The 14,443-nt window shown below is 38.7% G+C and overlaps 1 protein-coding gene across 3 annotated transcripts; it reads right to left on the minus strand.

Annotated features, from left to right (window-relative positions):
* Positions 1-1,768: 1,768 nt before the first annotated feature.
* On the minus strand, positions 1,769-13,543 carry sec14l7 (SEC14-like lipid binding 7). 3 transcript variants are annotated; one of them, XM_069701326.1, is made up of 12 exons: positions 11,201-13,543; positions 10,244-10,319; positions 7,047-7,090; positions 6,734-6,796; positions 6,212-6,400; positions 6,037-6,132; positions 5,902-5,962; positions 5,739-5,822; positions 5,387-5,493; positions 5,155-5,294; positions 4,277-4,446; positions 1,769-3,150 (listed from the first exon to the last, which is right to left on the minus strand). In XM_069701326.1, the coding sequence occupies exons 1-12, from the start codon at positions 11,252-11,254 to the stop codon at positions 3,008-3,010; spliced, it is 1,227 nt and encodes a 408-aa protein (XP_069557427.1). In that variant the 5' UTR covers positions 11,255-13,543; the 3' UTR covers positions 1,769-3,007. The 3 variants fall into 3 exon arrangements, with proteins under 3 accessions (XP_069557427.1, XP_069557444.1, XP_069557435.1); XM_069701334.1 differs by lacking the exon at positions 1,769-3,150 and adding an exon at positions 3,157-3,891; XM_069701343.1 differs by lacking the exon at positions 7,047-7,090.
* Positions 13,544-14,443: the final 900 nt, after the last annotated feature.

Raw genomic sequence — 14,443 nt, forward strand, 5'->3', positions numbered from 1 at the left:
CACACACACACACACACACACACACACACACACACACACACACACACACACACACACCCTCCTCTTCCTCCCCCTCTTCCTCATCCCCCCTCCCAGCCCCATCATCCTCATCCTGCACCAGCCCGCATCCAGCTGGCACCGAGCCCGGGCCGGGATGCTGAGGCATTTTCTCCGGAGACAGCTTCTCCGCAGCCGTAGACCATCTGTAGTAATTATAATTATTATTACTGTAATTATATAAACCGCGTGTCTGTGGCAGAGATGCATGTTAGCTTTAATTAAATACAAATGTAGGAAATTAATTTTCTCACGTGGAGTCTGAGTTTCACTTCATTAAAACCCATATTTTTTTCTGATAGTTTGTCCACTGAGGTGATTTTACTGTTTATTAACCGTCTTTGTTTATTATTGGCTCCTAATAATCGCCGATCAGCTGTTACGTAACAGCCGGCAGCGTTTCACATGTCCTTTCTTACAGCGACACCTCGCGGTCAAAAGCAGGTTCATGACTTCAGATAAACTGTGAAACATGAAAACAATCAGACACACAATCTAAATAAAGAGAGATGAAGAGTCATTGTGTCTTTTTGTCGATATTTGTGGTCATTTTGTCCAGTTCATTTAGTCAATTAATGTTCCTTTGTGGTTATTTGTGATCATTTGGTTTCTTTCTGTCTTTTTTGAGGGTCATTTTGTGTCTTTGTAAAATAATTTTATTTTTTATTTATTTTATACACTTTATTAATCCCCGAGGGGAAATTTCTTAGATAAGATAAGATAAGATAAGATAAGATAAGATAAGATAAGATAAGATAAGATAAGATAAGATAAGATAAGATAATCCTTTATTAGTCCTGCAGTGGGGAAATTTACAAGATTACAGCAGCATAGTGGATAGTGCAAACAAGAGACATAGTAAAAAACAATGTATCAAAAGGTATCATAAATAAGTAATACAGTAAAGGATATTGACTAAGAAAAAGTACAAATCCACAATTACTAAAATATAACTAAATAACTAAATATAACTTTTTGTCTTTTTGTCATCATTTGTGACCATCTGTGTATTTATAGTGTTATTTTGTGTCGTTTTGGTGTTTTTTTGTGTATTTTGTCAATATTTGTGATCATTTTGTGTCTTTTTCTCATTAATTAATGTCTCGTCATCATTGTGATCATTGTTTATGTTTTTGTTGTTATTTTGTCTTTTTTTTTTTTATCATCCATCAGCCTGTGTAGTATTCTTAGAATAAACTAACTACAAAGTATCCTGGTTGTTTTGTCCCCATTGTTATTTTTCTGATCACAGATGATCAATTTTAAGATTAATTTCACCTTTCCAATACTACGATATCACCGGTGTAGTTTAGTTTATCTACAGTATTTCTCAAATAGAGACTCTACCAAGAAAACACTCCTTTAAAACGATCAATGAAAAGTCTTCTGTCACATAATGATAGTCGCTAGATTTGTCTTTGTTTTTATGGAGATGCAGCAGTTCTGAGACACTTTAACGTCACTTTTTAAAACTGCTATCAGTCTCTAAAATCACAGTAATGCTGGTTTCTAGTAAAACTTTGCATTTTGCTTTTTTATGTCATTCTACGAACTAAATGAATCCTCAGTCAGTCATGAACAAGAATTCACAGATTAATCAATAAATCAAATCATGATTATTTTCAGCAATATGCTTTTAAATTAATTTAATGAGGGATCGTGCAGAAAATGTACACACACAAAAAACAACAACAAAAGTTGTACGTCTATATAAACGAATTTTTGCCTTTATTACAAAATTAATAACTAAATGTAACTGAAGAAATTCCATAAATTAAAAATAAATCATTATTTTGTTTACATCATGAATTTAAAATGGCTTTTAAGGGAGCATCCTTCATTGCAACACATTAAAGTCCAACAGGCCGGAATAATAAAGGTTGTTATTATAAAAATGTATCAGGAGAATTATTAAACAGAATTACACTTAAACGGCCTGAAAAATTAGCATTGCTGCCTCTGTGTGTGTTTTTGTGTGCGTGTTTTCTTTCTTGGTTGTTTGGCTGCTAAAAAAAACACAAAACTTTCAGTCGAGCAGCTGCCCGAGAGTTTATCTAATAAAAACAAAAGATGCAAAATGATTCAAATAAGAATAAGGATCAGAATAAAGGGGCCTTTGACAGATCCGTGCCTCGGGGTCCCAGTTTACATTAAACTACTAAAAAAAACACTGTTATAAAGTCGTCCTTCAACATTGAACGACGGGTTCTGGTTCGAAATGCTGGTAGTAAAAAAAAAAAAAAATCATGTTCGTGTCACTGTTGCGGCACAAAACACATCTGGATGATGAGGCTCCGCCCACCTCCGAGCCGGTTCTGTCGGAGGTTTCTTCATGTTAAAAGGGACTTTTTCCTCCCTTCTGTCGGAGGTTTTTCCCCCTTAAAGAAGAGGGTTTGTTTTTTTCCCCTCCTAGCTTACGTGGGAGTTGTTGAATTGTTGGGTTTCTCTGTATAATGTAAAGTTCTGCTGTAAGGACTTTAATGTGTTAACTACCGTGAAATAATATCCTATGTTGTGATTTGGCGCTACATGAATGAAATGGAATTGAATTGAATTGAATTGAATTGAATTGAATTGAATTGAATTGAATTGAATTGAATTGAATTGAATTGAGATGGAAATGGAATTGAATTGAATTGAATTGAATTGAATTGAATTGAATTGAATTGAATTGAATTGAACTGAATTGAATTGAATTGGAATGGAATTGGAATGGAATGGAATGGAATTGGAATTGGAATTGAATTGAATTGAGATGGGCTGGGATGGAATGGAATTGAATTGAATTGAATTGAAATTGAATTGAATTGAATTGAATTGAATTGAATGGAATTGAATTGAAATTGAATTGAAATTGAATTGAAATTGAATTGAAATTGAATTGAAATTGAAATTGAAATAGAACTTTATAAAGCGACAGCGTTGTGCTGGGGATGTGAGGTGTGTTGTTTCAGGTGTGGCCGTCGTCACTGCAGCCGTCTCCTCTGCTGAGCGCCGTCTGCGTCGGTCCGTCCGAAGGAGGGACGACCTCGACGTTGTAGCTCACCTTCTTGGACTGAAGGACGCTGTAGCTGTTGTCAAAACACAGCACGTCTGCACAGAACAGAGGACACGGTCAACACAAGCCAATAGCCGCTAGCAGCCTGCAGAGAGTTGGTTTGTTTTCTTGTTGAAACTTTCAGGGAGAGAATATTGATCGTTTCTTTGTTGCTCTTTTAAACTAATGAGAGAGTTTCATTACTTTATCTTTCATTATACATGATTCATTGGAGGTTTCATTACGTAAAGGCACAAGAATTTGCTTTTTGCTATTCCGCTCAGCTGGGCTAGTTATTTTGTAGCATCTCTAGTGTATCTGATGTTAAATTATTTTCGCCATCATGATTTAATCGTGTGTGTGATATAGCGCACACAATTACTGACATTTTGGAGCATCAAAATTGAATTTTCAAATCAAAGAAATGGGAAAATCGGGCTCATTAGCTTCAGCTCATGCGTTCACGGCTAACTAGCTAGAGAACAGACACTGCCGTCTATTTCCTAAATGTTGTTATTTCTTTTATCGTTTGCCGTTTCGCAAATTTAAACATTTCTATCGCATTTATAGAGTTTACGTTGTAAGGTAAAGTGCGTTGTGTAGTTTTGCTTTCGTGGGACCAGCAGCTGGTTAGCTAGCTTTGTACACAGACGGAAAACAGGGAAACAGCCAGCCACCAACAACACAATGTTCATATGATGAGATCAAATGTCAAAAAGATCTGTCGGCATTTGGTCTTTGCAGGCCAGTTCAGCTGGTTAGCTTAGCACAGACCCTGGACACAGCCAAGCAAGTCCCTGGAAAAAGGTTTAAAATTTTTTTTTTTTTAAATTAAAAAAAAGCACATGAATAAAAGCATCTCTAAAGTTCACTAATTAACATTTTATATCTTGTTTGTTTAATCTGTACAAAAACTGTATTGTAAAAATGAGAACTGGTGGTTTTTAAGAGGCGTTATCTTGATGTTTCGTGGCTAGAAGAAGTGGGCGTCGGCATGCCAAAAATAAAAATAATATAACCCTCAATTCTCTTGTTGATGTTTGCATCAATAAGAGAATTGACATTTAAAAGTAATGACAAAGGATATTTGTCCTTTTTTGCATGCAGTAACCGGTTAGTAATTCGATAATTAGTAACTCGCGCTGTATATTCTGGGATGTACGCCGGTGTGCGGCCGCTCACAGACTCCGGGCTCGGGGCAGCTGATGCAGCTGTCTTCGGGGACCAGGTGAGCGTTGTAGCGTTCGCTGGGGAGAACCTGCAGCATCTCGGCCACCTTCTGACCACCGCCCTCTTTGGTCCGCCTGAACACGCCGAACCCGATATCTGCTCCGTCGCTGGCGAACTGCCACCTGCGGGAGGAAATGAAAGCTTCAGGTTATCGAGGCCCAACTGTCAAACTAACGCCGGGAGAACTGTCGTTGGTGGAGCGTTTAAATGATTTAAAATCAGCCGACTAATGTCAGAATTTGAGGGATTGGTTCACGGACGACATCCACAAGTGATTTTATCTGACTCTTTTTTTTTTCTTACCCTGATGTGATTCAGGGTGCATTCAAAAGCCACAACTTTGTTTTTTCAGCCTTGAACCTGTCACCCTGACCTTTGACCTTCACCTGCGTGCGTCCCTGAACACGGTTTCAGCAGCTGTCCAGATCTCACAGTTTGCTCTCAGATAAGGACGACAACTATTTTCCAGGACTGCTCGAGGGGGGGGGGGGGGGCTATTGGGCCTCTTTACTGTTACTCTCAATTTCCCAGAGTTTTCCAAGTAAGTGTAAAATGTTTTTTTTAGTTTTCCAGGATTTTTTTTTTTTTTTTACCATTTATTATTTCTCATTTGTTGCATTAGTTTCAAATTATCGTACTTTTCCTGTCACTTGTGGAGCACTAACCTGTAGAAAAGATGCTGTTTAAATAAAGGAAACAAAGAAGTTCGGGACAGCACCAATGAAAACCTGCTGGATTTAATGGATTTAATGATTGACAGCTGAGACCCTGACAGGACGCTACCTCTCTCTATCAGCGCGAGACCTCGGAGAAACAGCCTGTCGTCGTACCTCAGGAGGCTGCCGGCCGCCGTGACGTTGAACTCCAGCTGGAAGTCGGAGCCGCGGCCGACGGACACGCTGCTGTCGTACTGAATCTTCACCGAGTCCTGCACGTAGTACGACCGGGGAACCGTGCCGCCGTACTTTATCTGCAACCGCAACAACAACAAAAAACACGCAACACGCATCATTCAGAGGGAAGCGTCCCGGCGCTCGGTCGGCCTCGTCTCCGTGTTCCCACCATGGTTCTGCAGCGAGGGTCTCCGTCGGGGTCCGTCAGGGTTCCTCCGTACACCACGGGAAGCTGCTCCGGGTCGATGTGCTTATGCAGCTCTTCTTTCCAGTTACCTGCAAACAATGTAGTTTGCAATCGAGCGGAAATTTAGTCAAGTGTGTGTGCTTTACTCGGGTACCTCGTCATAGTTTTGTTGCTTTCGTTCGACAGCTTTAGTTACTTTACAAATTAGAAGAGGCGTTATGTTTTAATTAGGTTTTAAGTGGAAGGTTTTTATTTTTGTTCCCAGAATGTTTTTCTTAAAAAGGTTGGATAATGTTCTCTAGAAACATGCCAAAATAATAACAACCGGTCTTACTTCCTACAACGATGATCTTGCGCCGCGTTTCCTCGCACAGAAAGTGTTTGATCAGGTTGTAGGCCATGGGAAAAATCTTAGGCGCTGCAGCAGAGAAAGAAAAAGAATCAACGTAACGTTATCAGCACGACCTGTGATCTAAACAAGAGATCTGCTGAGGTACCTTTGATGAGAAGCACCCTCTTCAGCCCCTCAGGGTAGTTATCTTCAAACATGGTGAGGATCTACGGCACAGGAAGACGTCGTCAGACATACAGATGTTTCACGTGGACAGATGTGACGGACGTGTACGACAAACCTCTCCGTAGGCCTCGATGGCAGGTTTCCAGATGTGCTTCAGTCCGAGTCCTTCACAGTCGTGGATCAGAGTGATGGCTTCGATGTTCTTCCCCAACTGATGCAGAGAGAGGTGGGAACGTTAGAGAGGATGAGGAGGAAGAGGAGGAGGAAGAAGAGGACACCTCCTGGCCGACCTTCTCCGACTGCCTCTGACACTCCCGTCGCAGCATCTCCGTGTGTCGGATCTTCGTCTTCATGAAGTCCTGTTTGCTCGCCGACAGCAGCAGACCTTTGGGATCCAGAGGACCAATCACGTCGTACCAGATCGGACTCCCCTCCCGGTCGTAGCCGCACATCCCTCCGGACACGTACTTCTCAATCACCTGACGGTCGCACGGAGAAAAAGGAGAAGGAGAAGAAGAAGAGGAAGAAGAAGGAGGAGAAGAAGAAGAAGAAGAAGAAGAAGAAGAAGAAGAAGAAGAAGAAGAAGAAGAAGAAGAAGAAGAAGAAGAAGAAGAAGAAGAAGAAGAAGAAGAAGAAGAATAGGAAGAGGAAGAAGAGGAGGAAGAAGAAGAAGAATAGGAAGAGGAAGAGGAAGAAGAACAAGAAGAGGAAGAAGAACAAGAAGAAGAAGAAGAATAACAACAACAACAAGTGGTTAAGTGTGACCATCATCAAACTCCAGAGTCCGAAACAGCTGATTTAAAACATGTTACCTCTGGAGGTTTCCAGTCCGATATGATGGAATCTACTTTCAACTGTCTCCTGAACTCCACATGCTGCAGAGAGGAAGAGGAGGAGGAGGAAGTACCACTTAGTATTTAGTAAAGTGAAAAAAAAAAGAAGTAAAAGTACTAAAAGCAGAGAAATGGTCGGTGAAACTGTGACGGTGACTGACTGAATGAAATCCCGGCAGTTGAGATCGCAGACTCTATAAAAACATGGACTTAGCTGACTGCTGATGCTGCAGTTTTGAAATAAATGTAAAATTCAAACCGTCCGTCTCCACCTGGACAACAAAGAGCTCACCTTCCTGATCATGGCTTCAGCTTTCTGAACATTAAAGCTGCGAGCTGAAAAAAAACAACAACAAAAAAATCTAAATTAGACCTCTTCCAAACTTTTAACATTGTTGGAAATGTTGGTAAAATGTTAATAATTTATATTTATGAGACAGAATATAAAAGCACCATTTTAGGGGTAAAAAAATTAAGTCTCCTTTGAGTGTTCAGCGTTAGTTAAAACACATTTCTTCTGAGATAAATATAAGTTTAAATTAAAAGTGTATTTACTCCGTAAACACTTAAATTAAGGGCAATTTACTGTACTTTTTTTTAACTATACCTAATAACATGAATTAACCGTAAATGCCGCACCAGTTGTAATCCGATGGTCAGAAACGTCAACTCGATACTGTCCGCCTGTTGTTGTTTTTTTCATTTTTTTTTTAGACGAGCAAAGAAACCGGCCAAGGTTTCACAATCGATTCAAAATATTGAACGACAGTCACCGAGTCAGCCATCGACCTCTCTGAACTGTGGACCGTTAAACAGACGGGTCAACAGACGCGGCGTCCCGGCGTGACCCCGCGGCATCGATCCAGATCGGCAGCAGATTACACGAGACAGCGATTCACAGCGTGACGTGTCGTCAACGCGATCGATAAGCGGCCGTGTTTTTCGTAGAGTTTGCGGAACACGCTGCACGTTTTTTTTCCCGCGACAAAAGTACAGAACGATCTGAAACTGTCGGAGATAAAAAAAAAAAACTGTTTGAGTTTGGTTCATCTTAACCTCTTTCTACACCAGTGACCGTTCGCCAGAAGTCTTTATCAGACAGGTACGTATCAAAATTCGGGGCAACTAATGGAGCAATATTACACAAGAGACTTGATGCTTCGACGTCATCATCGGCACGCATCACTGACGTGCCAATAAGGACGTTAAAACACACCCTCGGGTGTAATATTACGATTATACAACAAGCCACCATCTAAATAAAGTACGTAGCCTAAATGGATTTATATTGTGGGGCAATTCGCTCTCCGTTTCCATGGCGACACGTGGGGTATGACCAAGAACTGGAAAACAATCAGTCGCGTCAGTAGAAGCGAGTGTAACGTATGCAATGTTTACTACTCCAGGAAGTAGTCCGACCCCTTAGCAACGACCCTAGCAACAGAGAGGATTTCTAGTCCGTTTTTATTGCTTTCTAGAGATGGTTTCTCAAACCGAATAAATACAGCACATAGAAACACTAAACTGCTCAGCTAGCTCAGTCTGATTGTAACCAATATACCTGGTGATAAAAGATATCCATGGACTCGGGTGTTTTTAAGATTTTAGCACCGTGTCGTGTGTTAAAACCAAACCGGTCAAGCCGGCCGCCGCTAGGATTTTAAGTGCGCGACTATCCGTGGTGTTACGGTACGGGTGCTCAGAGCGACCAAAAAGGACCAAAAGAGACCCGAATTTGCCAAATGGGTCACATTCAATGGACCCATAACAATTACATTCTACATACTTATTATATGAAATTCAATTGCAATTATATATTCCCATTGAGAAGGCGGAGTGATATTTCTAGTGATGAGCAGGGTGTGATGTCATGATGATTCCAAATGTACAGCTGACCAATCGGATCGCTCGGGTCGGAACTACTTGTTGTATAATGAGCCACAAATATGTGAAATTAAAACGATTCTAGGCTCTGTTGTTTTGTAATTAATAGTTTTTTCCAAACCTCAAATTTTTTTTACACTTTTTTTGGAACAAATCTTGAACAAGCTGCGGTCTAACTTGTCACGTTGGAAACCAAACATTTACCGTAGGATATGAGCACCGAGTCGAGGTAGTTCGAAGCGCGGTGAGTGAACACTATAGGCTAATGCACACTTTCGCTGTGAAGGACGACGGAGGTCAGACGATGAGACGTTACAGGAAATAGATCATTGATTAACCCAAGAGAGGTTGGAAGTTTATATGCGCTTTTGTTGTTAATTAATTAACCTCCGATTCACCTTTCACCTCTTTTCCATCTGATGGCATCTTGTGGACATCGAAACTGAAGTGCTGTTTTATATGGACCTTGGATTTATGGACTATAAGAGTTTTGTAATTCATATTGGAGTTAATTTATAAAAAAACAAAACAATTATGTGAAATAAATTTATTTCCAACAAAATTGGTGCATTCAATTCCCTACATTTTAATAGCATTAAATTAAATCATGAAGTTATTTATGTGTATAAATTTAATGGCAGAAGCATTTTCTTCAGTTTAAGCTGTTAACAATGGTTTTATGAGTGCAAAAAGTGGTGAATATAAGGTTTATAACGACCTCATTAATGCACATATTAAACATTTTAATACAGATAGTTAATGACAGTGTAGTAAAACTTAATTTTAGTGGTTTATAAACTATTTATTAAACCCTTATGTGCTGCTTAATTACAGTCAAACGTCACCAAATGAACATTATTAGGCTAAAATATCTCTTAAAATGATGTAAGTGTTTTTAAGTACCTAAAAAATACTTCAGGGCTGTTATATCTCGTACATATTTCATTATTCCCTCCCAGATTTTATCTTTACTGTTTTGATTTGTCAATTTTCAGTCTCATTAGGACCTTGAACGTGTCCTTGAACGGTTTGTTTTCAGGACTCTGGAGGTGAGGAGTCCCCCCCCCCAACAGTCCTCCCCCGAAACCGGATGTGTTGTCAAGTCGGGAACAGGTTCATTCGTCGCCGTCGGGCCGCCTCACGGAGCGGACATGGCCTCGTGCGTCAGCTCTCGAGATGTTTGAGATGCTTGGTGGAGCGCCAGGCGTCTCAAACAGCTCGAGAGCTGACGGGCTGCCAATTTCACTTCTCGCCTTTGTTTACATTCGTTTCGCGGGAAAGTGAACTGTTGTGTTCCTCCTTCATCAGTTTTCTCTCAGACAGATTTAAAGTACTTTCTAAACCTGAAATGTAACTCCAGCTGCCACACAAATAAAATTGAGAAAAACTACATTCCCCCCTCTGAAATAAAGTGAAATAAAAAATACCTCAAACTTCTTCTGTCACTAGTCAATTTAAGATCTCCGAGTGCTGTAATCTGTTCATTTTTGGCTTCAAGCTCGCTGATTCTTTATCTTTTAAATAAAAGAAGTCACCTGCTACTTGGCTGATTGTTTTGTTTTGTTTTTTGTTTTGTCAATTATCTGCAGCCTGTTTCCGTCTCACCTCGGAGCCAGCGGAGGAGGTAGTGGTCATGCTGTGCAGGCAGGTCGGGGAGGATGTCCTGGATCCTCCCCCGAAACTGGAGGCAGAAAACAGAAAGTAAATCAGTTTATTTAATATTAAAGGAAAAGTTTGACATATTAGGAACTTCTTCGCTTTGTTGCTGAGAGCTCGACGGCTAGGTGGTGGTTAGCTTAGCTTAGCATAAAGACTGGAAACAGAGGGAAACTGCTAGCCTGGTTCTAGCCGTAAAGACTGAACTCCAGGATGCTAGCGATCACAAATCATAATTTTTTTTACATGTAATTAAACATCTATAAAAACCAGATCAAGTTAATTAATGTGCTTCAGAGTAGCCTGGCTAGCTTTAGCTTTATGCTAAGCTAGGCTAACAGGCTATAGCTTCATGTTATTGTGTGTGGTAGTAACTTTTATATATATCCCTTTCCTTAAATTATAAAATGATGTAATAATACAAGATAAAAAAAAAACAGAAGACAAATTGTTGAATAACAAAAATTTAAATGCATAACAGGTTGTTTAAAAGCAAATTTAAAAAAGGTGTTTTTGCCGGGTTTTTTTTTTAAGAAAATAGGGAATAATGATTTTTCCTAAAGTTGAAAACAAGAAGAGGCAACCACAAGCTGAGAATTTGTATTTTACAACCCTGTTTTATGGGTTTTAATGTAAACTCTCAACCCAATCAGTAGCTTTTAACAATAATTGTTAAATAAATGTTTTGGAAGTGGAAGTATAAGTAAAATGGAAATCCTCCAGTAAAGCAGAAATATCTGCAGGTAAACTGACATCAGAGACGTGAACTTAAAATCAGAACAATGTCAGCGGGAGAAGTTACAACAGGATCAATGAGACCACAACTAAAGCGGCTGCAGATACGAACTCACGCATGAAAACGGATACAAACGTCTACTGGAATATTATTGATTATTGATTTCCAACCTCGGTTAAGGATTCAGCCTGCTTGGGGCTCAGGTCTCCGACTCGTCCGCTCATGTCTTCAGCCGAGGCGTCGCTCCGACAGCAGCAGCGTCTGTGAATGAAGAGCAGGAAAGAGGAGGTAGAAAGAGAAAAAAAAAAACACCACACCCCTCCTCTTTCTCAAACACACACACACACACACATGATGAAACCTGAAAACAGCAGCAGAAACACCAGTGGAAATCATCAGGTCATCCATTCAAATAAAAACACTTTATTAAACAGTGGGCAATTCAAAAATAATCATATTACTCAATTTTAATGGAATTATTGAGTCATTAACAAATAACTTTTCTTCAAATGCTGCTGGGTTGCTGGTTTACTTCCACCCTGAGATCAGTAAACTCTTAATCTTTATTAACGCACTGTAATTTATTCATTGATTATGTTTTGCTTCATTGATCCAAATGTACAATGCAACTAAAGTTATCGATTAAATGCTGTGAAGTAAGACGTTTTTGTAATATGCAGTTACTTTCATAATCAAAAACACTTTTAAGGTTTTTCTTTAAGAGAAACTTTTTAAAAATCTGCAGGTTTCAGTCTCAAAAATGAAAAGATTTGACGGATTTCTAACTTGTTAACTGTATATTTTGCTTTTAACCATTTGTAAAACAGTTTTTCTTTATTTTTTTTCAAGCAAAATGATAAAATATTTGAAAGTTTTAGCCTAAAAAATATAAAGATTGGACGCATGTCTTTCTTAAAAACCTGCATATTTGGGGGATTTTAAGTGTTTACTAAACAGATTTAGCAGTTCCAGGGTTTTTTTCAGCCTAGAAAATGTAACGACTGGATGCATTTCTGTCTCATGAACTGCATATTTTGGGGAGTTTTAGTGTTCAACAAACTGATTTTGCCCTTTCAGTATTTTTTTTCCCCCAGTAAAATTATAAAATATTTGGAGATGTAAGCATCAAAAACATGGGGATTTGACACATTTCTTTCTTGTAAAACTGCATATTTTGGTGCATGTCAAACAGTTTCCTTCCAAGCAAAATGATCAAATATTTTCAGGTTTCAGCAACAAACATTTTTTAAGATTTGATGCATTTCTTTATCAAAAACCTGCATATTTTGAGGCTTTTAACAGTTTAAGTAAAACAAAGACATTTAAAGAAATGTTCCACTATTTCCAAACAATGTATGAACTAAGTAATTAATTAAATGGAGAAAGTTCAATAACCAGAGTAAAATAGAAAATATCCAAATATGGAGACGCTCTAGTAAAATCCCGTTGTTTTTTTTTTTACTTTAAAGTAGATTTAAGACAACAGTTTTGTTTTTGTTTTCCATAAAAGTCATTTTTATTCTTTAAATACACAAGCTATTCAGAAACCGGTTGTGACTTCAGGGGTCACAGAAATAAAGCTAGTGTTATGAATAAATAGATGATCCGCACGAAAACAACACTTCGAAAAGCATAAAAGTTGTTTTAAATCGCCTCCCATTAAATATGACTGCCCTGAAAGAAAACAAGGACTCATCCCGTTTCCACGATCAAAAGTCCAGGAATGAAAAAGAAAACAAAAAAACGTGTACTTTGTCTTGATCGATACGTTTTCCAGAGAAAACCTCGGCCTGCAGCTTCGAGGTTATTTGCACTGCAGGTGAAACATGAACACTTTTCGCCGCCTTTGTTTGTTTTGTGTTGAAAATTAAAAGTCGGATTTCTTCCTTCAAACGAAACAAAATAAATATTTAAACTCCCTTCGACCTGCTGGTGGCGCTGCAGGAAAAGATCGGGGAAATATGGTGGTTTCAGTTAAATGTAAATACATTTTTTTGTATTAAAGGTCCCATGTTGTATTATATAAGATTTCATTTTGGAATATAAAGCAGCTTCAGGTGCTTTAAATACTGTTAAAGTGACGAAACTAACATTCAGCCCACGGAGAAATCCACACAACGACTGTGCCATTTCCCAAAGTTTGTGATGTCACAAACTCACGACGATGTCATATGTCCGACCTTTTAAGGGGGAAGAAAACCCAAAGCGGTCAGTGAGTCGCGGCGCTAGCAAGCTAAAAAGACTGAAGAATACCTGTGGTTGGCCTGGGTGAGTGTCACTCAAAGAAAGAGTCAGCCAATCAGAAGACAGCGTGGTTCTTGCAGGCACAGACACCAAAAAAATAATTTGCAGGTGGGGGCTTGAAACAACAAACATATCTTATTGATATCAACACTACCAATGAGACGCGAGAAAAGTAATATATGGGACCTTTAAAATAAAAACTACAATCTTTCAACAATAAACTAACATTTTTTACTTAACATCAACAAACAGCTGCCAGAAACTGCTCGATTGGATATTTTATAATCTGTATCATGATTAATCTTGAAATATCAACTGAATTCTCCAAATTTCCAATTTATTCTCAAATTGCAAAACAAATCTCCCACCTTTCATTTCTTTTCCTAAATACTTGGTCGTAGTGTTCAACGAGTCCAATTCAGTTCGGGTCAAAAGTTAACTACTTTTTTCTTTAAGAACGTATTTCCTGTTGAAAATAAGTCATCTATAAATGTAAATTTTCGAGGAGACAGGTTTGTAAAATACAAATTTCACGTCAGTCCGTCCATCAGCTGTTGAGCTATTTCTTCCTGACAGTCACAGTCGGCCGCACCGCCAGCGAGGACGTCGGTTATCGGTTGACCTTTTTCCACTGTTGACTAAACACGACTTGTGGGACCGGAAAGTCAGCTAAAAAAAAAATGACGACACAACAGTTTCAGTGGCAGAACTTCCTGCTGGTTGCACTTTCAAACAGAAATAAGAAGACTGGAAAATAAAGATGAAGGTTTACATGTCGGAAAAACTGATACTTGCTTTGTACGATGGTGAAAAGATGTTTTTTAATTTTTATTTTTTTTTATCAGATTCTATAAGTGAGATTTATCACTGAGCGGTGGATAATAAATATCAAAAGTCTTGACTTTAAAATATCTATCAGTAAGTACATGATTTGTAGCTGATGGTTGCCGTTTCCTGCCGTCTTCAGACTTTGAAATCAAAGCACTTTATACATTCTTGAGATCAGATATTTTCCACTTTTTTGAAGAAACACATTTCTGGAATTTATAGATTTTTTTTTTTTTTTTTTAAGTTGCTACACAAACAGCAAAATGAATGTAGCCTACTTCCTATCAAAAATATGAACTCTTAATTCTTTTACCAGTGTTTCAAAAGATAACTCTTCAATA

This window comes from Brachyistius frenatus, unplaced genomic scaffold, assembly GCF_029030835.1.
Source record: "Brachyistius frenatus isolate BFR_SWC_R1_liver_20210118 unplaced genomic scaffold, ASM2903083v1 Contig_3, whole genome shotgun sequence".
Lineage (NCBI taxonomy): Eukaryota > Metazoa > Chordata > Actinopteri > Embiotocidae > Brachyistius > Brachyistius frenatus.